A 27,500-nucleotide genomic window follows, 5' to 3' on the forward strand; every position below is an offset into this window, starting at 1 on the left:
TAGCTATTATCAAACTGAGAACCTTCCGCTTCCTAAACAGTTGCTGTACCTTCTCTGATATGACTTAACACTGCAAAGGCAGGGTATCTTTTTTCTTCACATATTGTCGCTGTCGGGTGGAAACCTTGTATGTCCAAAACCATTCCTTTTTTATTATTATTTTAAAAACGAGTTAAAGTAGTGAAAATAGCTGATCGGAAAATAGCCGATCGGCTGTTTTCACTAGTTTTGTGCGACAGTCTTGTATGATGAAGCAGGGCATAAGGTTCCAGGAGATCAAAGAGGTATGGAGGAGCGAGGTTGTTTAGTGCCTTACACATACAGTGACTGATAATACACATGTGCAGGCTCCAGTGGTAGCACTGACCTCCAGGGGAGTTTCTTGGCTGGGCAGGTAGGTAGCGCCTGGGCAGGGCTGGGGTGGAGGGAGGCTGGAGGTTGGTGCCACGGCAGGGTGCCCCTCTCTGGGCTTCTGCTGGTGGGAGGCTGGAGGTGACCCTGTGACCTGGAGGATCCTCGCTCACGCTCAGACCTGGAACAGACATATGAAATAAGATAAAATTAGATGATGGGGCAAATGATAACAATAATTGTATATTTAAAAGATTCCTCTCATACATGTTGCTTATTTTTATGCAGCAGCATTATGTATTAAAAATAAAAAAAATAGGCCACATCTGTGTGTGCGTGTGTGGATGGGGTTTGAATAAGTTAATGGATGGATGGATGGATGGATGGATGGATGGATGGATGGATGGATGGATGGATGGAAGGATGGAAGGATGGATGGAAAATAAATGGTATAAATCGTAAATATAAATTAATCATGGCGTTAGTTCATACAGCCAGAGCACAGGAGTCATATCACACCTCAGCTTTAATCAGCAACCACACTTTCTACAAACCAATCCCTTTAATATATTACTAACCAATTCATGAAATCATGTTTTCATAATTATGACATTCACATGTACACGTAATATCTTTATATCCATTCTGCAAGTGCATGTGAAAGAGTTTCCTTGTCTTTCCTGTCTGTCTGTCTCACGCACGCACGCACGCACGCACACGCACACACACACGCACGCACACACATAAACACACAGTAAACGTATGGTTGCTTGTTTTATGTCTGCAGTGCACCCAGTTTTACTGGTGCTGTAAACAATGTTTCACCTCTGGGTCACTTACAGCTGCTCTCAATCTTCCTTCTGTTAACCTGGAGTACTGCACAATGAAACGCACGCACGCACGCACGCACGCACGCACGCACACACACACGCCAGCGTGCACAGTCTGCACACGCTTGCACGGGCAAGAACATAGGAAGAAAGTACAGTGCACACATGAATACATAATATACACACAGTACACACACAAACACAAACATACTGAACTACATCTCACCTTTTGTGCAGTCACATTCTCTCACATGGGCTCTCCCACAAACACAGTCACGCACGCACACACAAACACACACAAAGAAAACAGAGAAAACAGTGATATCATGAGGTTTTTCTGTGCATGTCTACGCTATTGCGTTGCATTAACGCCAGCTCCCACAGGCTGGTAGGAAGAGGACCCAACGGCAGGCCAAGTCTTCATTCTTCTTCATCATGGCTTATAGTGCAGCAATAATCTATTATATTACCTCTTTATGCTGTTCAGAAGGTGGCTTACACAAGATTACCCCCCCCACACACACACACACACACACACACACACACACACGCACACGCACACGCACACGCACACGCACACACGTAAATGGTAAATGGTAAATGGTGCATTTATATATCGCTTTTATCCAAAGCGCTTTACAATGTGCATTACATTCACCCATTCACACACACATTCATACACCGGTGGCGGTGGAAACCATGCAAGGCACCAACCAGCTCACCGGAGGCAACTTGGGGTTCAGTGTCTTGCCCAAGGACACTTCGACATGTAGACAGGAGAAGCTGGGATTTGAACCGCTGACCCATGGAGCATTGGCCAACCCACTCTACCTCCTGAGCTACAGCCGCCCACGTACACGCTGTAACTATACTCTATATCAGTCTCATCTCCGTTCCAATCAATAGTGACAACAGACAACTTTGACCTCTGTGTCCAGTACTGTATGTGAGCAGCAAAGACAAAAAGCTCCATTATATACCTGCTGGTCTCCAATGCATAGACTAGACAGCCACTGACACAGGGACAGTGTACAGTGTAAACACGCCCTACACCTTCCCCTATTCCATTTGACACCTGAAGGCTGTATAAACAGCTGGTGGTGTCCAAAAAAAGAAAAAAAAGGTATCAGATGGTCCCTGGTTGTTCAAACAGTTGGAGGAATGACCTAATCACCGTAATGCCCTTGGGGTGGGCTCAGTTCCTGGCTCAGGACCTGTGTTGGTTGTCATCTATCCACACACACGCACGCACACACATAAGCACACGCACACGCGCACACACACTCACACACACACACACACACACACACACGCACGCACGCACACATACAGTACACGCACACACACAAACACACACACGCACACACACACACACACACACACACACACACACACACACACACACACACACACACACACACACACACACACACACACACACACACACACACACACACACACACACACACACACACACACACACACACACACACACACACACAGGTTCTGTGGTTCTACGTTGCATTGCGTTATCACGCCAGCTCCCACTGGCTGGTAAAGGAAGAGGATGGGACCCGACGGCAGGCCAAGTCTGATTGGTTGAGAGTGGATGGAAGAGCCCTCCAATTGGAGCGTTAGGCTGTTACTGGGAGCCGCGGAACCCCGTCATTATGTGGAATTGGGTTAGCTGCCAGGAGACTATTCAACACCCCCCACCCACCCACCCACCCACTGAGCCACGCACGCGCACATGCATACGCACATGCATGTGCATGTGAATGTGAGTGCACAGATCATTGCAAACACTACCCTTCATTCGCAAGGTATTGTTACATTTCCATTACTGCTCCTGCCAGCTCTATGTTGTATTAGCAGAGCTGCAGCTGCCGAGTACAAAGTTATTAATATTGACCAGTGGATCCCCAAAGACGCAGCATGTGCGCACATTGCAGAACTGACCAGATTACAAATTGGTGGGCAATTGTTTTTTAATGACTTTCTTATCATAACGTTGCATTCATTCTCATGCGAGACTTGTGGGCACTCTGTCACTTGGCACAGAGTGCCTGCTTGATCACTCTTAATAAGGAGGAGAAAAGAGTGGAAGAGGAGGGTGAAGGGGAAAGTGGAGATGCATTCATTCATTCATATAAGAGGGAAAGAAAGAGAGAGAGAGAGAGAGAGAGAGAGAGAGAGAGAGAGAGAGAGAGAGAGAGAAAGAGAGAGAGAGAGAGGCTAACATTAACATTGGTTCAATATTGTGAGACAGAAATAGACATAGACAATATATTAACTAATTAAACCCTATATCGTCACTGTCGGGCAGAAATCTTCTATCTCCAAGTTTCAAGTTTGTACGTTTTTTCACCAAGTAAAGCCCTGCTTCATCACACAAGGCTCTCGCACAAAAGTAGTGAAAACAGCCGATCTACAACCACACAGTAGATCTGCTGTTTTCACTACTTTAGTTCATTTTTAAAATGATAAATACAAAACGAACGGTCTAGGACATACAAGGTTTCCACCCGACAACGACGATATACTGTAATTCAGGGCTTATAGATGGTCCCTTCCATTTTTTCCCCTTTACACTAAATCTCTACCGAATATAGCTGATGCATTGTGAGCTTGTAGGTCTGCTATTTTCGCAGAGTGTTCACTCATGCGCTCACACAGAGCTGCAGCTCAGGTATGTAACACAGATGGCCTTGCCAAGGACTGCCGCGGCTGCATTTCAGTTCTCTGGGCTACGAAGGGTCGTGAGGGAGGAGGGAGGGGGGATGGGGTGGACAGGAGGCAGCGAGGGACATTTCCAGGGAGAGCAGAAGAAGGTAAAGGAAAGATAAAGGTGGAGCACAACTCAAGGGCTTGCAGAAGGGGAGTGGGACCAGTGCATTTCATCAACGCTCAGAGGCAAGGTGATACGCATCACTGATTGGCAAAGTGCCAGCTGATGATGGATAGCCGAGTGCGCGGAGAATAGGACGCGCAGGAAGTCTGAGGGAGAGGTCAACCCGCAAGCCTCCGCCCATGGATGAAAAAGGCAGAACATGGAGGAACCAGAAGAGATAAGGAGAGAAAATAATAAAGAGGTAGATAGGTGGTAAAGATTCTTGGCTTATTCATGGAACACAAAAAGCCCAGTGGAATTAAACGAGCGACGAGTGGAGAAAGAGAGAAACGTGAAAGTGTGCCGACAAAACAGAACTGTATATTTTTCTGTGCTCAGCATGGAGGTGGGGTTGGAGTGGGGTTGGGGTGGGGGGGTGATTATGCTACGGCAGCCAGAAAACAGAAAACTGGGATTTCACAGCAGAGCAAAAATGCAGGTTGAATATCGCTGACTATGTCATCCACTGCAGTGAAGTTCTCTACCTTTTTAATTTCAAGGATCACCCAATTTGACGTCAGGTCATTTGATACAATTTCCATGTCTAGTACCTCAATCCACAGTGTTTATAACTTCCAGAGTGTAAACGGAACTAAATGGACGACTTTGAGTTACAGACCCGTAAAGGTCCTCTTGGTTCCCATAACTGTCATTTATCTGAGGACTCATTGGAACACCCTCAAGAACCCATGGGGGGTCTCCAACTCCCCATGTTGAGAACCCGTGATCTACCCCGGAGGGGTCCCCACATGATTTTTGTGGGGTCCCCAGATGACAGTGAAGTGTCATTTAGGGACTTTTTAATACCTTTTTAATGGTTAAAAACGGTAATCAACAAACTATACTATAAAAACTGGTCAAACATTGACCAAATTGTCAATAAATCAAAAGAAATTTGAAAACAGCCGATCTACAAGCAACTCCTCACAAGAGTCGTTGTGAGCTTGTAGATCTTCTATTTTCCACAATATTTATCTGTGGAACCGAGCCAAACTAAATTGAATGCCTCAACTCCTACATTTCAAGTGCCTGTCAGGGTGTTGGTGGTGGTGGGGGGGGGGCACCATTTCAAATGTGATTCTTTTGTGGGGTCACAGCCTGAAAAGGTTGAGAACCAGTGATCAACTGCAGTGGTTCCCAAACCTTTCAGGTCGAGACCCAAAAGATAAATCAGACGTTTGCCCGGGACCCAAACTAGTGAAAACAGCAGATCTTTCTTAGATTTGTCTTTGATTTCTTCAAGAAATTACAGAAAAAAATCATTGAAATTAGTTTTTAATTCACGAGAAAAATTGCTTTTTTGGGAATGTTCACTGACAATGTTTTGAAATAATAATAATCATGAACAAATTGTAGGAAATTAAAAAAATAAAGGGACCCATACAAATGTGTCTGCGACCCACAAATGGGCCCTGACCCAGTGTTTGGGAACCAGTGATCTACTGTATGCTCTGCATCCTCCCCACCACCACCACAGAGAAACAGGAACAGACAAGAACAAGACATCATCAACAACAACAACAACAACAAACTAAAAATGTTCATTAGGCTCGGTTTGCATCTATGAAGGTTCATGAGGACAAGCAGCAGTAGGAACGTGAACCAAGCTCACTAGACTGCTAGTGGTTAGCTTTCACAGCGTTGGCAGTTAAATTCAATAACTCTGGAGTTTAAGTGGTCTTTTATAGGTCTTGAGAGCCCTTTTTACTATCCTTGAGAGCTCTTTCATTTGATTGCGACGTAAAAACCTCCCTGTGTGCCAGTGTTGTTCTGAGCTATATCAGCAGATGTGGGGAAAGGGAGAAGAAGGCTGACAGAAATTGATTCCATTCATGGCAATGTGCTGTGGCAGACCCACACACATGCAATGGCACGCACGTAGAGGTGCACACACACATGCATGCAAACACACACGTGCACACATCATTGGGGGAACGAAACCTATTAAATTACACAAGTTAATTTGCTGACTTCGTCTACATTGACAGAGTCAGCAAATGTTTCAAATGAACTGGCGAAAAATAAACTGTGATTTAACTTGAACTTATTCCGAGTGCCAGATTTGGAATTATGAAATATTATTTGAACATGTACTTTTTGTACAATTAACATAAGGTACAATTTATAACTGTGTAATTCTTTTTACATTTTACAATATTGACAACGTGCAATTATGCCATACAAGGCACAAGCTGCTACCCTGTGTACATCCTAAAATGTCAGAATGGAGTTACAGTAGGACTGGACTCATGAGAAAATGCTGGTTTTCTAGGGCGCCGTGTCTGACCCAGAGGACACGGGCTGTCTGGGCTATAAAAGAACCAGCCTCACTTAAGTTATTTACATTTTGGACATCCTCCCATGTTCCTATCAAGTTTGACTTTTCGTTGCTATTTTGGATCTTAAATATACAGGTCTGTTTTACAGTTTTTTTTTTCCTCTAGACTTTCTCAACTCTTTGACAACAAAGTATCTTGCAATCCAAAACCACTACAGTATGTAAACAAAGTGGCTAAGGATGATAGTGTTTCAACAGGAGGCACAAACATGTGGTGCATGTGCATGTGCATTCATATGACTCTACTTCAGAAAAATGCAATATAAGTTCAAGCTATTGACACATTGAAGCAAAATTGCTCTAGTACTTTACATCCCTGTACATACTGTGCCACCATGCACTGGCGAAATGAAAGAAAGATTATAGCAGCCTGAACATTTCATACAATAAGTGTGATAGCATGTCAGCTGGAGTGCAGTACAAAGTGCACTGTACAACACTTCTTATTCCACCCGCTGCTACAAAAAAAACCTTCTTGCATGCAAATGAAATATGTTCTGTGCATGCACATATGTACACACTTGCACGCACGTGCACACACACAGAACTTGCACGCTGCGATCCCTTCCTAGGTTCAGGGGGTGACAGGTAGGCAGCGGGCGTCAAATGAGGTTTGTGTGAATGCCAAGGTTAAAGCTGCATACCAAAAGCAGAGAGGAGCGGCTCTGTACATTCAGCAAGGCAGAGTGACAAGTAGATAGATTACTATAGATGATAATGTATAGGTGTGGCAGGACACCCAGAGTGACAGATAGATTTGTACAGGTGCTGACAGCAGCAAGCAGAGAGACAGATAGGATGATGTACAGCCAACATGTTGAGACTAAAGGTAGGGATTTTATCCTGGGCGAGACCTGCGCTGTGCGTTGTCTTAACGGAAGTGCTCGAATTTGGCGGAAGTGCTGCGTTTAAGGGAAGTTACATCATGCGGTACGAGTCTGTTTACATCCCCCAGTGAAACAAACAACATTAACACCAAAAATCATCTACTGTAGGTTGGGAATGCCAGAGCCCTTCCGTGAGGAGAAAGGAGGTGAACAGATTCAAGCGCTGTACGAACCAGGGCTCAGAGCACTTCACTCTCACTAGCAGGGCTAAAAAACGAAGATTCAGTAATGCCTTTGGCTGCTGAGGAGGTAGAATCTGCAGAGCACACAGGAAAGCCCCAGGAAAATACTTTGAGTATTAAAGACTCAGGACAGGGAGGGAGACAAACTGTGAAAGGCTTAAGCCAGATCATCGGCATCGGCTCTGAATGAACGGAGGAGAGAATGGAGGAGCACAATCAAAGGGGAGATTTAGGGCTGAGAAGGGAACTCAGTCCTCCCCCGGAGACAGTGTTGGGTGTTTTTACTCTGCAGGGAAGGATTATAATAGGATTATTAGAGGCAATTTGAGGTCGCAAAAGCAGACGAGTCATCATTGGAAGACCTCAGCCCAACTTCTGTCTGACTGGATTCAGAGGAACAACTGCATACATGTACACATACAGTATGCATTTCATCATTATTGTACAGTACATGAATGTAAAGTCATATGGACCATGGATACATGGCAGGGACGTGCTGGCCATTGGGAAAAGCGGGACAACTCCCGAACGGCCGGTTCATTCCCGGCCGGACCAGGCCGGCCATTAGGAAAAAAATAAATAAAAAATACCGGCCTTCGTTCCATTTTGGGGGCTGTGCGGCGGAAAACAGCAGATCTACAAGCACACAACGCCTCGCGGTGCGAGGCGTTGTGTGCTTGTAGATCGGCTGTTTTCACTAGTTTAAATCATTTTTAAAATGATAAATACAAAACAAACGGTTTTGGACATACAAGGTTTCCACCCGACAACGACGAAATATAACAAAAAAAAAATGAGGGCCTCTCCAACTCTTTTTCCCGGGCTGAATCAGGGGCCCAGCACGTCCCTGATACATGGATACATGGAGTCAACAGTGGAGCCCGATGTGTGGGTCCCATGCCGAATCTGATTTAGGAGAGTCCTAGATTTGATATATGTACCTAAGTACAGTACATAAACTACTAAACTTATTGACAACTTCACAGTGTGTCACATTGCTTTGTGTTGTAAACTTATAGATCTTCTATATTTTCAAAATCTGGAAACATTGCATAACTGGCAATAACAAAGTCATCAAAATAATTGCCAGTATATTGGCCCGACCGATATATGAGTCTGGCTCTAGTGTAGACAACAGTGATTTTCTATTATATGATAACATATACAGTGTTATGTACTGTACAATGTAACATGTATCTTAAATGTCATGAATGACTTAATACAACACAAAGTACAAGATGAATTCCATTATACAGAATGAAACAGGCTAAATGTGTTTACAATGCACTGACCTGTGCCACTAGAGACTGTAGACTGGGGTCATGGGGTTAAGGTTGAGGCGAGCATTAAACAGAAATGCCTCTAGCCATCGTCTAGACTCTAGAGGACACTCTCTCAATATTGCCACATTCTGCAGTGCCATGCACAATCACTTGACCGTTCAATGCACATTTGAATTCACTCCACTTGCGTACACACACACACACACACACACACACACACACACACACACACACACACACACACACACACACACACACACACACACACACACACACACACACACACACACACACACACACACAACCCTAACAAACATGTATAACACCTGAGATTCGGACCTGGGACTCCTGTGTGGGAAACCAAACATTTACCGTATAGGCCAGGGCATGAGGGAATCCGCACCTGGGCAGGGCAGATATTAGATTTTTGGGCTTCAAGCTCAGCTGACTCAGCTGATCACCACCAATGGGGGTCCAGGGACTGCAGATGAAAATTAGCACGCGGCGGGCTAACTCTGGCTCATTTACATTGAAGTGAAAACTGACATGTCCATTAATGAGCACGGTCCCTGTCAAATAAACAGATCTTAACTCTTAACTCCTCTGCTACACATGTACGGCACATGCATGCATGCACGCACACCATGTTGATTACAATGGCAGACAATTTTATATTTGTAAATTGACGGCGCCAGTGGCTCAGGTAGAGCGACCGCTTGGCATCCGGAATGTTCCCAGTTCGATCCTGGGCTCCCCCAGAAGTGTCCTTGAGCAAGGCACTGAAACCCTAATTGCTCCCGATGAGCAGGTTGGTGCCTTGCATGGTTTTCTCCGCCATCGCTGTGTGTGTGTGTGTGTGTGTGTGTGTGTGTGTGTGTGTGTGTGTGTGTGTGTGTGTGTGTGTGTGTGTGTGTGTGTGTGTGTGTGTGTGTGTGTGTGTGTGTGTGTGTGTGTGTGTGGATCACTGTAAGGCGATTTGGATAAAGGCGCCATATAAATGCACCATTTACCATTTAGATTATAATGACAGACACTATCCTCTTCAAATGATTCACTCGCGGCCAAAATGCATTCTATTTGTATGTATAAAATGAAGTCACCAGGGACAACAAAAACAACAAAGACACCAAAGGGAAGAACAAAGGGCATTAGTCATAACCACTCTGACAGAGCACCTTTCATGTTCTAACACAACAAACATGATGGAAAGCTTCCATCTGCGGCTAGTCTGAATAATTCAGTTCCAGTGAGTGTCACACATCAAAATAATGGTTTTGTTATTCTGTATCAAACATGACACTCCCATGAGAGCTACATTTAGTTGTTCGACTTTCTTTAAGAAGAAGAAATCATTGCACTGAAGCTAAATGAAATTGGAGGGGCTAATGACCGCAACGGGGGGTATTCATAGTTTACTGTCAACAGGATAAAAAGAGACATCTTTAGAACTAGTGCTAAGTGCTTAAGTATTAAGTAATCTATTGACAAATTATAATTTCTAGCAGGCAGTTAAATGCATACACCTGTGACCGGTGTCCCAGATCTAAACTTGAACTGCACTGTGTCGAGGTGCCAACTTGTGCCTTCTGCACTACTTGTGTGCCAGCAGAGTGCGCCATGAGGTGCGCTCACTACCACTGGTATCACCACTGGCATCACCACTGGCTATGCCAGTGACATCACCAAAACAACTGGCATCACCAGGAATGCTGGTCCCTTATTGGCTGTTAATGGTGAGGTTGCCAGAAATGATGGTCACTGATTGGGCTACGGGCTTAAACACACACAAATACCTACCTACCTACCTACCTACCTACCTACCTACATACGCAGCCGAGCGCAGTACTTGTGCATTCTGCTGGCGCAAGTAACTAGACGTTGATTTTATGGCTAAAATGAAAACCAGGAGCTCTCCAGTTCCCCCCTGGAATGGCGTGGAGAGCCACAGATCATGCCTGCTCTAACAGACTCCCGTGATGCTCTCTGTCTCTCTATTCCCTCCTCTGCTGTGAGGCGTCAGTCTGGTGCATCAGTTAAGCCCATAAACACTGATTAACAAGCAGCGCGGGCTGAAATACGCCTGGTGTTTATCAGCTAATGAACAGGCGCACCCGGCCCATCCGCACCACGTCAGCCCTGGTGCCGCAAAGAGCTTCCTGTCATGTCGGTTGTTCCCTAGAGCCAAGGAACGCATGCCTTATCTAACTGCCTCATCTGAATAGCTGTTCTACCACCGCTCTGTGTGTTGCGCTTCTGCATGTGTGTTCTGTTCATGAGTTCGTGTGTGCGTGTGTGTGTGTGTGTGTTGTTCGTGTGTCTACACAACCGTAGAAACCATCTGTTCACAGGGAGCTAGAATGAGTCACAGGCCAGATCTAAACCATGGCATCTGGGGTGCGACATCTACCTGCCAAACCTCCCCGTCCAGAAGCTCCCTGTTTCCCTTTTACAACACAAAACATGTAGCAGGGTTCAAAGTCACAAGGTGATACAAATGGGTAGCCCTGCCACTAACTTGTTTCTATTCTCTACGGGTGATTGATGCAGAACTTGATAGAAGGATTAACACTAGACAAAAACAAATAAACAAATACCGGTAAGTGTATTTACTATATTTTGGCACAGTAATAGGTTTGCTTACATTGATCAAGTTTGTAAATATTGGAGTCAAATTGATTCATGGTGGGGTAAGAAAGAATATTTTCTATCTACAAATCAAACCCTTTACAATGTAAACAACAATTTATATGTTCAAACCTATCCTGGATTGGTCATTTAACTACTGCTCTGATAGCACAGTGGACATACGTTGTAAATAGTTTTAATGCATCTCCTTGCTTGATGCCGAGCAGTGCACAGCTTCGGACATTACATTTCGTTCACGTGACAAATAAAATAAATATATAAATAATAAGGCATTGTTTGGTTTAGAGATTGACTTTCTATCTCCCAGCTAATGAGGTTTCAGGCACAGAGGTCTCACCCCCCCCCCCCCCCCCCCCCCCCCCCGGCCCCCACACTCTGTGGATTCACCTCCCGGCTAGAGCAAGCTCTGTCAATCACAGTGGATGTTACAATGCATGCACAGTAACACGCACAGACAGATGGATGGACACACACACAAACACATGCACATGCACATACTGTACACACACACACCCACACACACACACACACACACACACACACACTGACAATTCCCCAATCATGACACCGTTATGGATGTTTATCGATGGGCTCAACGGAGGATTGTGTTAATGGTTAATCAATGCCATATAGAGTGACCTTATGTACGTGTAAGCCTGTACACGGGCCTCCAGGCTTATCTCCATCCACAGCAACATTTTTGACCACCCCTCCATCATTTTAAATTAAGATCTATTTACATTTACAAAGTAAGCATATTGTCTCTCATTCTATTCTTGCCATCTCTCCTTAGACAGACATGGGCACACACAACATAATGTGAAAACACTCACTCCCCCACCACACAGCAAACACACACACGCACACTCGCACGCACGCATGCTCGCACGCACGCACGCACGCACGCACGCACGCACGCACGCACGCACGCACGCACGCACGTACGCACGCACGCACGCACGCACGCACGCACGCACGCACACACACACACTTATTTACGTTCACATACAGTATATAAAAGATAAATAAACTAAACATTGTTCACATGAATTAACATTAGCAAAGTTTGTGTAATTGTAGACAGTTTTAATATTGTAAGAATTATTCTGGCTATCCTTCACTCCTGAATCCTAAATATTCCTAACATGCCTAATCTTTACCCTTATATACCCTAAACTTAATCCAAGCCCTAGCCCTTACTGTATATCAAATTTGACATCTGTGTGGTCCTCACAAACCCAGAAAACACATACAGTATACAGCCACACCTAACCCATTGATCAGTGTAGAAGACGAAGAGAGCTTAACCACTGGGGACTATCTCTAACCCACTTTATCGCAGCCTTGCAGTTGTTCCCTCCACTCGTCTCTGTTTCCTAATGATTTCTCCTGGTCACACCATTCACAGTAATGGAGCCCGCTGTGTGTGCGTGCTTACTGATCAATAGGGAAAAGAAGTGCAACTAGGCAAGACAACACAGCATTGAGGTTTTTTGGGGCTGCAACTCATCTGTCAGCTTGTTGTTAGAGCACAGGGCTGGAGGGGGGGCACAATGACACCCATTCTATATACATGAAAACACAAGAATGTTTCACAGGCAAGAGCTAATAAGAGACTACGTGTACATGCAGCATACAAATACGATGCCTTTCTCCAGCAGATTCACTCGTACACAAAGAATAAAACAGAGAGAGGGATAAAGAACAAAACACCTTGTTTGAGAGTGATAGACAGTCAGAGATGGAGAGAGAGAGGCAGAGAGAGATAGGGAGACACACAGAGATGGAGAGAGAGAGGCAGAGAGAGATAGGGAGACACACAGAGATCAGTAGTAGTAGAGTAGTGTAGTGTTGAAGAGTAGTGTTGAAGGTCAAGTGGAGTGTATGAGTTCAAACAGCTCAGAGCCAAAAGGTCACACGCACCCACAGCTCAAAATAAACCATGCCACTCCCCTTACCACACACAAACACACGCACGCACGCACGCACGCACGCACGCACGCACGCACGCACGCACGCACGCACGCACGCACGCACACACACACACACACACACACACACACACACACACCAACGAGTAGATATAGTCTGGGATCACTTCACTTTTCGGGGTTGTAACCGGTATGGAGCGGAAACCACAATACGTCATGTTGTAGTACTCAAAGGACTACAATTTGCCGGAAAGATCAAACCGGATTCAGTTTTAACCCAAGATATTCCCCTGTGCTCAAGGACATACTTTTAGGGCCTACCTAATAAACTCCTTGATGCGGAGTAGTTTTGCTTTCGAAAAATTCGTCTGGTATATGCATCTTTTAGTCCAACTGGTAGCGACGGCAAAGACTACACTAGGCTACTCCAGCATTTTAATAGGGATTGGGGAAACAAACGGAGGGAACCAATTCAAAGCGACGCCGCTTCTTCTAGTGGTTTCCGCGCTTTAGGTGGAAGCCAAACGGCCTGTTGTGAACGAACACCAGGCTTTCCCCCAGAAAGCCTGGTAGGCGAGGTTAGAGTAGATATTAGCCTAGAATCTGTGTGGAACCTGCATTTACCTGCAAGGGGTGGAAAAAAAGGTCTCAAGTTATAAACCCGCCCTAGATTTGCATATTGGGCCCTGATTGGTGCCCTACAAATTCAGGGGAAGGGAAATCCAATCACAACCAAGCGGGGCCAGACCAAATCTGCCGAGGACTATTTATTTTTTCCACTGGCAGATTCATCTGGTTTCCAGGCTATCTCCATTCATGATCAGTGTGTTTTGTTGGTGGTGCGTCTGTGTGGTGTAAGTCAGTGGTTCTCAAAGCTGATTCCAGGGACTCTGTGTGTTCCTTTAGGGGGGTCTAACCCATACAAGTCTCCCTGACGGATTAATTTGGTTCCATTTGTACACTGTCAGAGTTAAGGGGAGACCTTGTCATTTGAAAGTTTGAGAAACACTGGAACACTGGTGTAAGTAACAAGTAATGAAGGCAGCGTTCTAATAACCTTTTTCTTACTCATTACTCGTCTCCCTGTGCTCAGCTCTCTCAGTACATTGTGACGACACGTTACACCAGTGTTTCCAAAACATCGGGTCAGAACCATTTTTATGCATGGGTTGTGAGTAAATTAATATCCTGTTTTTCCTGGCTATATTCATTCCTTCACTCCTGAATCCTAAATATTCCTAACATGCCTAATCTTTACCCTTTTTATGGGTTGTGAGTAAATTAATATCCTGTTTTTTTAACTGCTCCCACAACATTTCTTTCCCCCCACAAATGTTCCAAAAGATTTTTTCAGATATCTATGTATATTTTCTCAATTAGTGAAAATAGCAGTTTGGCTATTTTCAATATTATTTAAAGAGCGCTTAGTATTTTCCTCCATTTCCTCCTATTAGGTGCCTTAGGCATTAGGTGCTTTTACAATAATGGAACTCAAATTTGACAGATTTGTTGAATAAATAAGTTAATCAAGTTGACAAATCCTTGACTATTTGTCAACTCAGCATTTCTTTAGTAAACGACAGTCCTAGTGTGTGTGTGTGTGTGTGTGTGTGTGTGTGTGTGTGTGTGTGTGTGTGTGTGTGTGTGTGTGTGTGTGTGTGTGTGATTTCATGGTGGTATATTTCCTTAATTACGGCTCTGTGCTACAGTGAATTCATCTCATCCTTCTCTGCTGACATTAATTAGAGAGAGACTCCATCTTTTACAAACTGCCAGCCCAACTGCCCTGCAGTGCACTGCTCTGGCTGCAAAAGCATGCATGTACGCGTGTGTGTGTGCGCGAGCGTGCAGAGCGATATTCTTGCTCAATACTTGCAATTAGACTACCATTCAGTCATTGGCTAATATCCCTCCACCATGAGAGAGAGAGGAAAGGCTTTGGAAGAAAGCATTAAATGCTTTCATTTCTGGCCCTCACATCTCTTTTCAGGCTTTTCCTCTGCCCCATCTTCCATTTGGGACACAGAGAAATCTGATTTGATACCCCCTGCTGCCACCCATATGGATGTGACACGCACACACACACACACACACACGCACACGCACACGCACACGCACACGCACACACACACACACACACACACACACACAGTAACTGACACGTTTCCACCCACACACAGATTTTAACCCCCCTCCATCTCCAATGGGAAAGGAAAATGTTGGTTCAAATGTGATTTCAAAGAAGAGGCATGATGAGATGTCTCATGATGACATAACAACAGGGGTTGCTGACGTGTACGACAGCGTCAACTGTAACCGGGAGAAGAGGAGTAATCGTTACTTATGTAGGTCACATTAAAAACACATGGAGTTATCACAGCGAAAACCAGGCAGCCAGCCAGCCAATCCCACCGACAGACAACCAGCGGCGTTTCAAAGCACACTTCTAAAGCTGCACAGAGACAGAGTAAAAGGCAACCAAAAGAGAAAGGAGAAAAAAATAAAAACGTTGCTCATACAGAGATAATTGGATCAACAAGCCCACAGATGAGATTCCCAATCAGTGACTTACTTCAAGATGTGAAAGAACAGTGGAGGAAAAAAAGCATGGTGTTCTAACTTCTGGTAAACGGTATAGCCATAAAATAAGGCCATGTTTCAAAGTGTAACATGTAACAGAGTTTGTAATGGTATTGCAAAAGGATGAACGTCATGTATGCTATACCTATAAGTATCACCTGTAAACAGAAACAAACAATAGAAGGTCCTGGGTTCGATTCCCGCCGGGGGACGCTGTGCATGGGTGCTGGGGGCGTGTTTCTCCCTCCGCACCATCAGTGCCCACACCCTAGGTGGGGTCGGCGATAGGGCCTTTCTGTGTGGAGTTTGCATGTCCTCCCCGTGTCTCCTATAGGGTTGATACCCTCACAAAAACATGCAGTAATCCTGGTCTCAATAATGCCTCCCCCTGGCCAGCTGGGGCGCTTGATGGAGGGGAAAGGAACTGGTTGGAATAACGTGTTCCTTCCACGCGCTACGTTCATCTCGGGGAAATCCCCCCTGTCAGGTGAAAAGAAACAACTTGGACTACTCATGCATTGAAGGAAGCATGAGGTCAGTCCGTTGTCTCCCCAGGCGCGGCAGAGGGAGAGCAGAGCCCAGGATTACTTAGGCAATTGGCACTGGGTGAAAATGGGTTGCAAAATCGTGGGATAAAAATTATTTAAAAAATAATAATAATAATAATTAAAGCTGCAAGCAGCAATGACCGGGCCCTCGCAGCTCTACCCACGTCACAAGGCCAGCAGCCAATCAGAAACCAAACAGGAAGTCAGCCATTTCGACTAATTAGTGGCGTTTTGGCGCATTTTTGGCCGTTATCATGGGTCGCACTTTAACGATAGTTTAAAGTTTTTCTCCAAAAAAAGTTTTTGGGCAAAAAAAAATTTGAGGAAAAAAAATTTTGAGAAAAAAAAATTGAGAAAAAAAAATTTTTTGAAAAAAAAAAAATTTGAGAAAAAAAAATGTTTTGAGAAAAAAGAAATTGAGAAAAAAAAAGATTTGAGAAAAAAAAATGTTTGAGAAAAAAAAAAATTGAGAAAAAAAAAATTTGAGAAAAAAAATGTTTTGAGAAAAAAAAAATTTGATAAAAAAAAGTTTTGAGAAAAAAAAATTGAAAAAAAAAAATTGAGAAAAAAAAATTTGAGAAAAAAAAATGTTGAGAAAAAAAAATTATGACACCAGCCGCGAGTCTGTACGACAAACGGTTCATGAGTTATAGAGGCACTTCCTGTTTGGTGAAGGGCACTTTCTGTTTGGCGAAGGAAGCGTCAATTAAGGTTAAGGACTCTTAATCAAGTCATATGATACCAGCCACAACTCTGTACGATAAACGGTTGATGAGTAACAGCCAAAAAAGGAACAATCAAGTTTCGGCCAATCAGAAGAGGGGGCGGGGCTTAGTTAAACCAATTAAGGTGAAGGACACTTAGTCAAGTCATATGATACCAGCCACAACTCTGTACGATAAACGGTTGATGAGTAACAGCCAAAAAAAGGAACAATCAAGTATGGACCAATCAGAAGAGGGGGCACTTCCTGTTTGGTGAAGGAAGTTTGACCCTTCGCCACGGGCACGCCGTTTTACGAAAACTCACGATTCGCACAACTTTTCATCGTTAAGGTGTCTTGAGTATGCCGAGCGAACTTGAAGTTGATCCGATTAACCCCCTAGGAGGAGTTCGTTAAAGTGCGACACGTGAAAACGGCCAAGAATACACCAAAACGCCACTAATTAGTCAAAATGGCTGACTTCCTGTTTGGTTTCGGACGTGGCGCCAAGAGACTTTTTTGTGAGTCCGGACATGATACAGGTGTGTACCGATTTTCCTACGTGTAGGTGAAACCGTATGGTGGGGCTTGGGGCACGAAGTTTTGTAGGGGGCGCTATTGAGCCATTAGGCCACGCCCCATTTTGATTTTTTTTAAATACGAAATTTTTCGCCACTTGTGATTCGTGTGCAAAGTTGCGCAACTTTTGGAGTACGTTTTGCGGCTCAAAAACACGATTCATTCGGCGGAAGAATAATAATCTTTGCAAATACAATAGGGTCCTCACACACTGTGTGTGCTCGGGCCCTAATAAAATAAAGCACGCACATCCACCATAGGCGCCGGCAGGGGTAAAATAGTGAGGGGGCGGTGGTGTGGGCGTGGCCAGGTGGTGACGTCATAACCGTAACCAAACGTACACCTCTGACTTTAGTATAACTATCACAATCACGAGCACAATGTGTTGTTAGATGACAATTGTATAAGTAGCTCTGGATAAATAATTTAATTCAACTTTTTCACAATATATAACTCGTTTTAATTATTATGCCCTACAATGTTGTAGGCCTATGCCTTCTGTAATCTCGGCATTATGAATGAGCTAGGGCTCTGCTGCGCTCAATGTATTTTCGAGAAAATAAATTAAGTTTAAATGTGAATAAAGTAAGGGAAATTCAAGCTACTGTATAGTGAAAGTTAGAACTCAGAAATTAACTGCTTTGCATCGCACTGACTGAGTGAGGAGAGAGAGAGAGTGAGCGAGCGAGCCGACGCTCGATTAGCAGCCCGGCCGTCAGTGAAGAAAAAAGAAAAGTACTCAAAAGGTTTTACTTAAGTATAAGTAAAAGTAGAAATACTCTGTTAGAAGTCCCATGTCCAAAATGTACTTGCATAATGACGTTATGGTATCAAAATGTACTGTATAGGCAAAATAAAACGTAGTGATTTGCAGAATGTCCCATTTCACAGGTTTTCACAAATGTAGCCTACCATAGATACAAATATTTTAGCAGATCTAAGCTCACAATTATAGCTAAGCGTCGCATTGTGATCTTGTATTTTCATTTCTAATGGCCTAAATAAATAGACTGAACTGGTTAATGTATGCCTTTATAATAATCAAAATCTGCAAAGTAACTTAACCGTTTTCAAATGGAGTGGAGTAAAAGTAGCCTACAATATTTGCCTCTGAGAAAGCCTCAAAATTGTACTTACAGTAGGCTACTTATTGAGTATAATGTAGGCCTATTTGTTACTTACACCACTGCAGCCTTGCCGTCATCAGAACCGGTTGAACATGCAGACAGACTTGTGTATTGGAAGCAATTAGCATGAGTGACTGGGGGTCGCAACGACCTCCAGCAGCGATTTAGCAAGACAATGGGGACAGTGGGACTTTAGCACCGTTTTGGGGGAAAAACGGACCAAATGACAGAAGAAATAGGTCGACAGCCTGAAAAGTGGGGTGGCAGTCCGGTCCAAAAAGACCCGGCTCCGGCGCCTATGACATCCACTCACTAAAAAAGCAGGTACTGGGCTGAGGTCAGAATCCACAAAGAAGAACAAAGTCTGCACAGCCCAGTGTGCAGACTTTAGTCTTCTTTTTAAGCTCCAAAGCTTAAAAAATATTTTGGTTCCTTCATTGGACGTGACGTTTCGAGCCTACCAACTCTTCATCAGACCTCATGAAGAGCATGTCCAAGTGTGCACACTTTATTCTTCTTTATAGTATCGTTATCATGTATTCATTACTGTAAGCTGCTGTTGATGGCTATTTATATTATCAGCTTTGAAACTAGAAATGCCATAAGATTAGCCATTGGCGGTAATAGTGTGCCCACGCACACATGCATGTTTACATGTAGGTGGGTGGGGGTCCTCCTGATATGTCACAGACTCTCAGCACAACCCTCCTATACTAAGACACCGTGCACCACACCACTGGGAGCACCTACATGACATAGACTGTGTGTGTATATTTCCTTAGGGGATTTTAGGTTGCATTTGACATTACAGAATCTGACCTAGAAAGACTTGAGAGAGGCTGACATGTCACAGGTCACTCACTAGATCAGTGTGGTGTGACTGTGTGCTCTGAACATTAAGTGGTTGACCTACCAGGACATGACTGGGAGCAGGACAGAATGAAAGTTTAAATAAAATGGTTAAAAACGATCATTACAAAGACTAATGCTATCAAAAAAGGTGGGGTTTCAAGTGATTTAAAAATGACACAAAATGTATTTGATATAATATATATATATATATATCTATATATCAAATATGGGAAAAATATGTCTTTATTTCCATATATATATATATATATATATATATATATATGAGACATAATAGAATAGACACAGTATGTTCCAAAATGGAGGACTGGGCAGAGGTAATGAGAGAAGGAAATGTTTGGGAAAGGCTGTTTATGCAAAATATACTCTAGAGGGGGATCCATAGACATGGTAATAAAACACGTAGCAGATGGTGGTGATGATGGGTACTTGCTATGCAGTCATAACACAGTACTAGCTACCATATATTGTTAGTGTTTTCAAAGACGGTCCATCTTGAACAGCAGTGAATGATATGCCTGTGTGTGTAGGTATTACAGGTAAAACGGTTCCCAGAGTCCCTATTCCCAACGAATACAACAAATCTTAACCCATTAAAACCGGGCAAGCCTCTGTGTCATCTGTGATGAAAACACATAGGAAATCCGGAAACAAGCCGGATAGGCTTATTCTTAACCCTGCAAGACCCGAATAAATCTCTACTGGCCAATTTTTTTTTTTTTAATCAGATGGTGTTGTAGGAGTCCTAATCACAGGAAAATGTAATTTAAAAAAATTAATAATGTTTTTGTAAGGTTTTATAGCCATAAATCATAAATCATAAATCATGCTCTAATTTGCATTTTGGGGATATTTTTTCACAATATTAACATATGCACGTGTTCTAGACATTCTAATGATCACAAAAAAAATATTACAGGCATTTTACTTATGTTTTAGTGAGGAATAGCTTCAGTTAAAAAGTGAGATGCTGTTCGTCCAGACGCTGGAATTTCAACTTCTCTGGGAGGTGTGAATGTCAGTCTCTGTGGGGGGGATTTATATGCAAATATCGTGGCCAATGGCATTGTAGTACTAAACAATAGGATTTAATGGTGATGTTAATGTGAAAAAAGAACAGGAAAACTAATTATAATTAAAAAAAAAAATGATTTAAAAAATGTTGTCAAAAAGCAACGCTGGGCCTTGTTAGCAATCATTGTAAACCATAGCTTAATACTATTGCAAACTGTTAGTATTCAATCAAGTATTCAATCAATCAATCAATCAATCAATCAATCAATCAATCAATCAATCAATCAAATTTTTGCATTGGCAATTCAAAATAGCAGATATACAAGTTCAGATGTAGCCAGCTTGTACATCTGCTATTTTTGAACATTCTAGAAACATCTTGAAAGTGAGAAGTACTGATTTAGAAAATTAGAAGGCACTTGTAGAATCGGCCTCAGATCTTAAAACCGCGGAGACAGCCGTGCATACAGCGCCACCTAGCGGCGGACCCCTGCCACTACAGCACGCTAAAAAGGCCGTAACATGTGACCTGGCGGTCGCTTATCTCCCGATTAGCCATTCACTGCGCTTTATTTTGAAGAGCCCCGGAAGCCAAGATTGTGTCCATGTTGTGGAAATTCACTAAATCCAGATGTAGACCAGGGTGTTTGTCTTTCACACGGAAATGAAAAATTCTAACCGCGGCCGACCGTTGCGGCCTAGGATTGAAGCGTTTTTGGAATTTGGAAGTAGATTCAGAGATAAAGTCGTTTCTTTGCAGCAGCAATGAATAGGAGCCTATGGAGATTACACGTTTCCTGAGGATGGCGGCTGCGTTGTATCAAGTTTTTTCGCTCACCAGCCGCCGCCGCAGCACCGGTTTACCTGGTTACCATGGTAACCAGCTAACACGTTGATGGGTGAAACTGCTACTTTTAAACGTTCAACAACAGCACAGGAATAACAGACTGCAGGTAGTGTAAGGTACTCACGGTGGCCAGTCCTGCAGGGGTCGCTCTGCGCGCTGTCGGCAGAGTGGGCCGAGGACACCGAAGACACGCTGGAGCTCCTCACGAAGCCGAAGGCGGCCAGGCGACCCGGGGGGAGGCGGCTGGAGGTGATGCCCGGAGGGCGAAGGCCTGACTGGCTGGCTTTCGGAAGCAGGGTCCTGCAGGGGCCCTGTGACTGGGCTGGGGCTGGGACAGGAGCTGAAGGTGTAGACGATGCAGGGGCGAAACTCTGCTCCTCTGTTGAGAGAACACACACGAAATATTGTCCATTTGTGGTGGTCTGGCGTTGTTTGTGTGGTTGTTTATTTGTCCATTTGGTGATTGGCATTATGTATGTCATTTGGCAGTAGAAATCTAAATGTAACGAGAAAGGCAAGAGCAAGTAGTTGAATGATACAGTAAGAGCTGTTATTTACGTTTTGTTGGCATATTATTTTGGTTGATTTGTAGTTCTATGTCTAGACACTTGGTGGCGGGCATTTAATTAACATGCACACTGCACAGGCTGTGCATTTAGGAAGCACAGACACACACCAGACACCTACCAGACACAAAGCAGACAGAGAAACAGAAAAAGACGAACAGAGGGAAGAAAATACATTTGTTTGTAGCAATTCAGTTCATGTGGCCCAAGCAATTAATGTTATTGAATGAGTCTATGCCAGGTATTCATTCTAAAAGCTCTCAAATACTGTATGTTGTCATTGTTACGACCTTGAGGTCGTATTTATATATTTGTATGTGGATTGCTTCTATGTGTCATAATGTGTCACTTTGATTGTGAGTCGCAAATGGGATGTGTGATTGGTGAAGTGGGTGTGTATGATTGGTTCCAGGTGGTGTGTGATGGTTGGTGGACTGTGTGATTGAGCAGGAGGTGACCCGGCTGCGATTGGCCTGGAGATGACAGCTTCCAGGATATAAGTGCAGCTGACACCAATCAGTTCCTCTCTCTCTCCTGCCTGGCTGCCAACATGACCAACTGTAGCTCTTTGTGTTAATTGTAGTGTTGTTTAGAGCACATTCTAAGATAAATACTAACAGTCCATGAAAAGGTTAGGGGTGGGAGGCTTTTTTGTTTAATGCTATTTAATCCTTTTGGGTTAGGGAGTTTTGCAATGCTTTGTTTTTTGGTAAGTTAGTTAATATCAATTGTGGTCCTTTCTTGTTGTTTTGGCTACTCACCTCAATGTCACTACTTTTAAACAACAATAAATTGTCACCCTTGGGGCCAGGACAAACAAGGGAGAGAGCCCGGTTTAATTCAGCGCCTTAGTTTTCCCCAAGGCCGTGGCGTAACAGTTATGTTAAGAAAAGCAGAAAAAGCCTCTGCCATCCTGAGGTCAAACATTCGTCCAACAGAATGTACAGTATGTGAGCCAGACAGACATTCAGTATCAAGAATACAGATGATGGTAAGCGAGACAAAAGCACCGTTCCCTGAGCGCCCACTCGTCTGGTAATGAGCTGCATTGGTATTTGGTTTTGTGTGACTCACCGGTTTGCTGTATGTGTGGTGCTGAATGGTGAGTCACTGTTTCCCTGTGTTGTGTGGTGCTGAAAGGACAGCTCCCCAGTGAGAGGACGTACACTGTCTAGGGCTGACAGAATAATAGCTTCTATTTCATAGGTGGCTTGAAAAGTTTCAACACCACACATATAGACCGCAAACCCATAGACCGTAAAAATGTGTCATCATGATGTCATCATGCTCTGATGTCACTGTGATGTCAGGGGAATCACTCTACCAGAATGGGTTTGCCGCTCTGACATCACGCTCTGGCTTCACTGTTATGTCACACTAACAGAATCCCTTTTATGCCCATATATAGAGTTCCCTGATGTCATCAATATTAATGATGCCCTGTTGGAGAGATCCCTGTGATGCCAGGGGTAACAAATCCCCTTTATGCCCATATATGGAGATATGGAGATCCCTGTGATGCCAGGGGAACAAATCCCTCTTATGCCCATATATGGAGTTCCTTGATGTCCACAAACCCTGATGTCTACATCCCTGATGTCCACATAACTGGGGCGCAACCTCGCACTTTAGGGCGAGGTCGCTTGACGCCCTGAGGCGTCTTACTAGTATACATATGCTTAATACTTTAAAGGTGATACACCATGCATTTAAAAAGTATTTATGTCATATTGTTTATGTCCCAAAAACGTTTTTCAAAAGGTTTGAGGCTAAATTACCACTCCTGAATAGAGAGCCTCTCTCATTTTGAATGGCTCTCAGAGCATTTTCAGCTGCAGCACCACCTTTGGCCTGAACTGCACCAACCCCCCCCCCCCCCCTACCTCCACCTTCCCAAAACCAGAGAAAGACACAACGGTCAGAAATGGGACTTTGTGAGGATAGAAGGTGCTAGTGGGACCCCCAAAAAAGGTTTTAAAATAGGAAAAGTGAAATTTCATGGTGTATCACCTTTAATATGACATTTTTGTTAACCACTTGAACCCCCAGCATCCCTATGGGGGGAACATTCGCCAGAAATAGCCGATCTAAACCGTGTTGCAACGCCTTGCAAGCTTGTAGATCTGTATTTTTGCAGAATCAATTTGTCTAAGAGTGAAATAAGAGCGTACCAAATTAACTCTTTACAGGTCCGTTTTATCAAAGCCTAGAGGATAAGTGGGACTGAATTTTCTGCTCAACTAAATACAAGATACGATTATTGTGCATTTTCTAATCACAATAAACAATAATAACTTTATCCCTAGTATACTGCATATGCGAGGGTGTTTTCGTCATGAACTCAGTGAACTCGTTTTCACATGCAGGAGGTTCAGTTCAGTACACCCAGAATACTAATTTTCCCATGAATCATTAAACATCCTGGGTTGATTAAGGTCTGTTGGGCTGCAGGAGAAACTCTCTGCATGACTGTCCCGACCACACCAAAGCATCCTTAACAACCACTGCACAGGAGACCATGACTTTCTGACACATTTTGGCTCAGTCTGTCCACACGGACAGGCTATAGGCAGGGTGCCATTTCTGCTCGCAGCCGGTGCCAAGTTTTGAGATTCAGCGATACTGTTATGACATGAAATATGACAAGTGCACTTGTGACAGTCTTGGCAGGCATTACTCATATCTTTGTGTCAAGAATTCATCTGTAAATGTAGTGCCTATCCTTGAACTGGAAATCGTTGAAGCAGGCCGACAACTTGGTCCAGCAAGGCCAAAGAAGACAAGAATAAAATATTGCTTCCTGTATGGATTGTACTGTACAGTATATCAACCAAGCAGTGAATCAGCAGGGGTGCTGTCATATCCTTAAAAGTTTAAGGGAGAGAGAGAGACAGAGAGAGAGAGAGAGAGAGAGAGAGAGAGAGAGAGAGAGAGAGAGAGAGAGAGAGAGAGAGAGAGAGAGAGAGAGAGAGGTCCTTTATCGAGGCAAAGAGAACATCCTTTTGATGTTTTGGTGGATGAGGACTTGAAAGAGAAAAAAGCGATGAAGCAAACCAGTAGAACAAGAGGGAACATGAGAGAGGGTAATGATGGAAAACGGAGAGAGAGAGAGAAGGGGAGAGTAATCATGGCTTTGTAAGTGACAGCAACACAACAGAATAGTAAGCAAAAGAAACCTTCCAGCACTCAGCAAAACAGTTGAAATGTGCACAAACACACGCACGCGCACACGCACGCGCACACACGGCGGTCAGTGAACAAATCCACAGGCCTCATGTAATGTAGGGGACCCCCCACCCCCACATCTTTGGCTGCTGAAGCCCTCAGCACAGGGCCTTGATCCCAAGCAGGGGAAGAGCATTATGTCCTGCTGGGCTAGAGAGATAAGGTAGACAGACCTCCTTTCCTCTCCATTTGGCACAGCTGTGTGCTTCAATGCTCACTGCACAGCAAACACAACACCCAAACTGGGCGGAAAACGCGAATCAGAAGCATTCCACTTCTTGAAGATCGACAGGTCAGGCATGGCAGTGGACGTGTGTGTGTGTGTGTGTGTGTGTGTGTGTGTGTGTGTGTGTGTGTGTGTGTGTGTGTGTGTGTGGACTGCGTACGCTGGTGTATTTGTTAGCCTCTTGCTGTTGGGCAGAAACCTTTGTATCTCTGTGTTTCAACTTTTTGCATGTTTTCGTAATTTAAAGTTCTACTTTATTGCACTACAGTGTCACACAAAAGTAGCAAAAATAGCCAATCTGCAAGCTCACTCATGTTTCGTTTCTTTTTTGAGTGAAAGTGAAAGGGTTTATGTCAGTTGATTGTATAAATATATAACCAGTGAAAAATATTAATAAGAGCTTGTGACCATGATCCGTTTGAATGGAATGGTTCTTTTTATTTTTCAGAATATTTAACAGTCTTGGACATAACACGGTTTCCACCCGACAGCCACGATATAGCACATGAGTCAGAGACACATAGAAGGAGCTAGAGAGAGAGTGACAGAGAGAGAGGGAAAGGTGAGGAGGGGGAGGGTCCCGTCAACGATGCTACCCTGAAACACCCATCCACCATCAAAGCCCATCCCAAGAGCTCCTGTCCACACACCCCCCTCCCCCCCCCCCCTCTCTCTCTCGCTCTCTCTCTCCCTCCCCCATCCTCCCACCATCTCTAGCTCGGAGCCGGGGGCCGCATTGATTAAATTGCAGCGTGCTCTTCTTGAGTGAGAGGGTCAGAATCATTAAAGATGAATGTCCTCGCTCCTGTCTCCCTCCTCCTCCTCCATTCATCCCCTCTGAGAGAGCAGGCGGAGAGGTGGGCCTGACAACCGGCCAATCAGGGGGCCAGATGTCACTGGCCCGCGCTCCCGGTAATTGAAAGCCCTCATTAGTCATATAACTATTAGAATACTATATAGCTGCTGAAGGAGAGAAAATCATTGTTAAAAAAAGGAAATGTGACTTTGCTGAACTGTTTTATTTTTCTATACACCCTCCCTTTGCTTCAGGTGCAGGTGTTGGAAAAGCATCAGGTAAAAACGATCAACTTTTATATTAAAACCAAACCAACCAACCAATCTCCTCTGAAATTTAGACTTATTACCCTAAGAACATCATCTACATGCATAAGAATATAAAAATGTTAATGTACACGGGCAAACATGCAACCTTTGAGATGCATTACAAAATCAGGGCCAGAACTGTCGATAGCGCCTCTGAGACATTTACGTTAATGAGGGGGAAAAAAAACAACCCACTTTAATTAGAAAACCAAGGTTACTTGAGACAGCCTACATTGATCTCTGCTATAGGGCGTTAAATTGAATGTTATTCAATTTCGCCACTTTAATGCACCACGCTCCCTGCAGAGGCACTCAAGCAAAATGGCTGAATTAACGACAGTGTAAGCTGGGGGGAGATGGGTACACAATTTATGGAAGCCATGGGTGGTTTCATGATGAATGGAGCAGGTTAGGAGAATCTTTCTGCTATTTGAGGATGCTTTTCCTCATTGAAGCAACGCTGTTAATACCTACAGTTTAATTTCACAATTTAATACAAATGTTTATTATTTCTCCCAGTTCTCATCCGCATTTTTTTTTTCTGGTTTGCAATCAAAAGGATGACCAAAGCGTCATTGTACACTGAACAATGAAACATCTGAAAATGTCACCGCCTGTTTGGTCTGTGAATATTCTGGTGCGTTGGGTGCTACAAAGTTGAAACTTTTCATTATTCATTTTCTGACACTCCACCATTTGTGAAATCTTAAAAAAGGTATATACTGTAGCTATATAAGTGTGTTACAGTGTAGCTACATTGTAGTTTGTAAATC

General features: G+C 43.9%; 1 protein-coding gene across 1 annotated transcript in view; it reads right to left on the reverse strand.

Annotated features, from left to right (window-relative positions):
* Nucleotides 1-27,500, reverse strand: part of mtus2a (microtubule associated tumor suppressor candidate 2a) — a gene marked incomplete at both ends in the record, with an annotated part of 57,684 nt that overhangs the window by 21,989 nt on the left and 8,195 nt on the right. The window contains 2 exons of the mRNA XM_080749294.1: nucleotides 368-532; nucleotides 21,731-21,985. Of these exons, the coding sequence (XP_080605420.1) occupies nucleotides 368-532; nucleotides 21,731-21,985 (420 nt within the window). The remainder of the gene's footprint in view (nucleotides 1-367; nucleotides 533-21,730; nucleotides 21,986-27,500) is intronic.

Source organism: Nannobrachium achirus (assembly GCF_963921795.1).
Source record: "Nannobrachium achirus genome assembly, chromosome: 19".
In the NCBI taxonomy this organism is placed as follows: Eukaryota; Metazoa; Chordata; class Actinopteri; order Myctophiformes; family Myctophidae; genus Nannobrachium; species Nannobrachium achirus.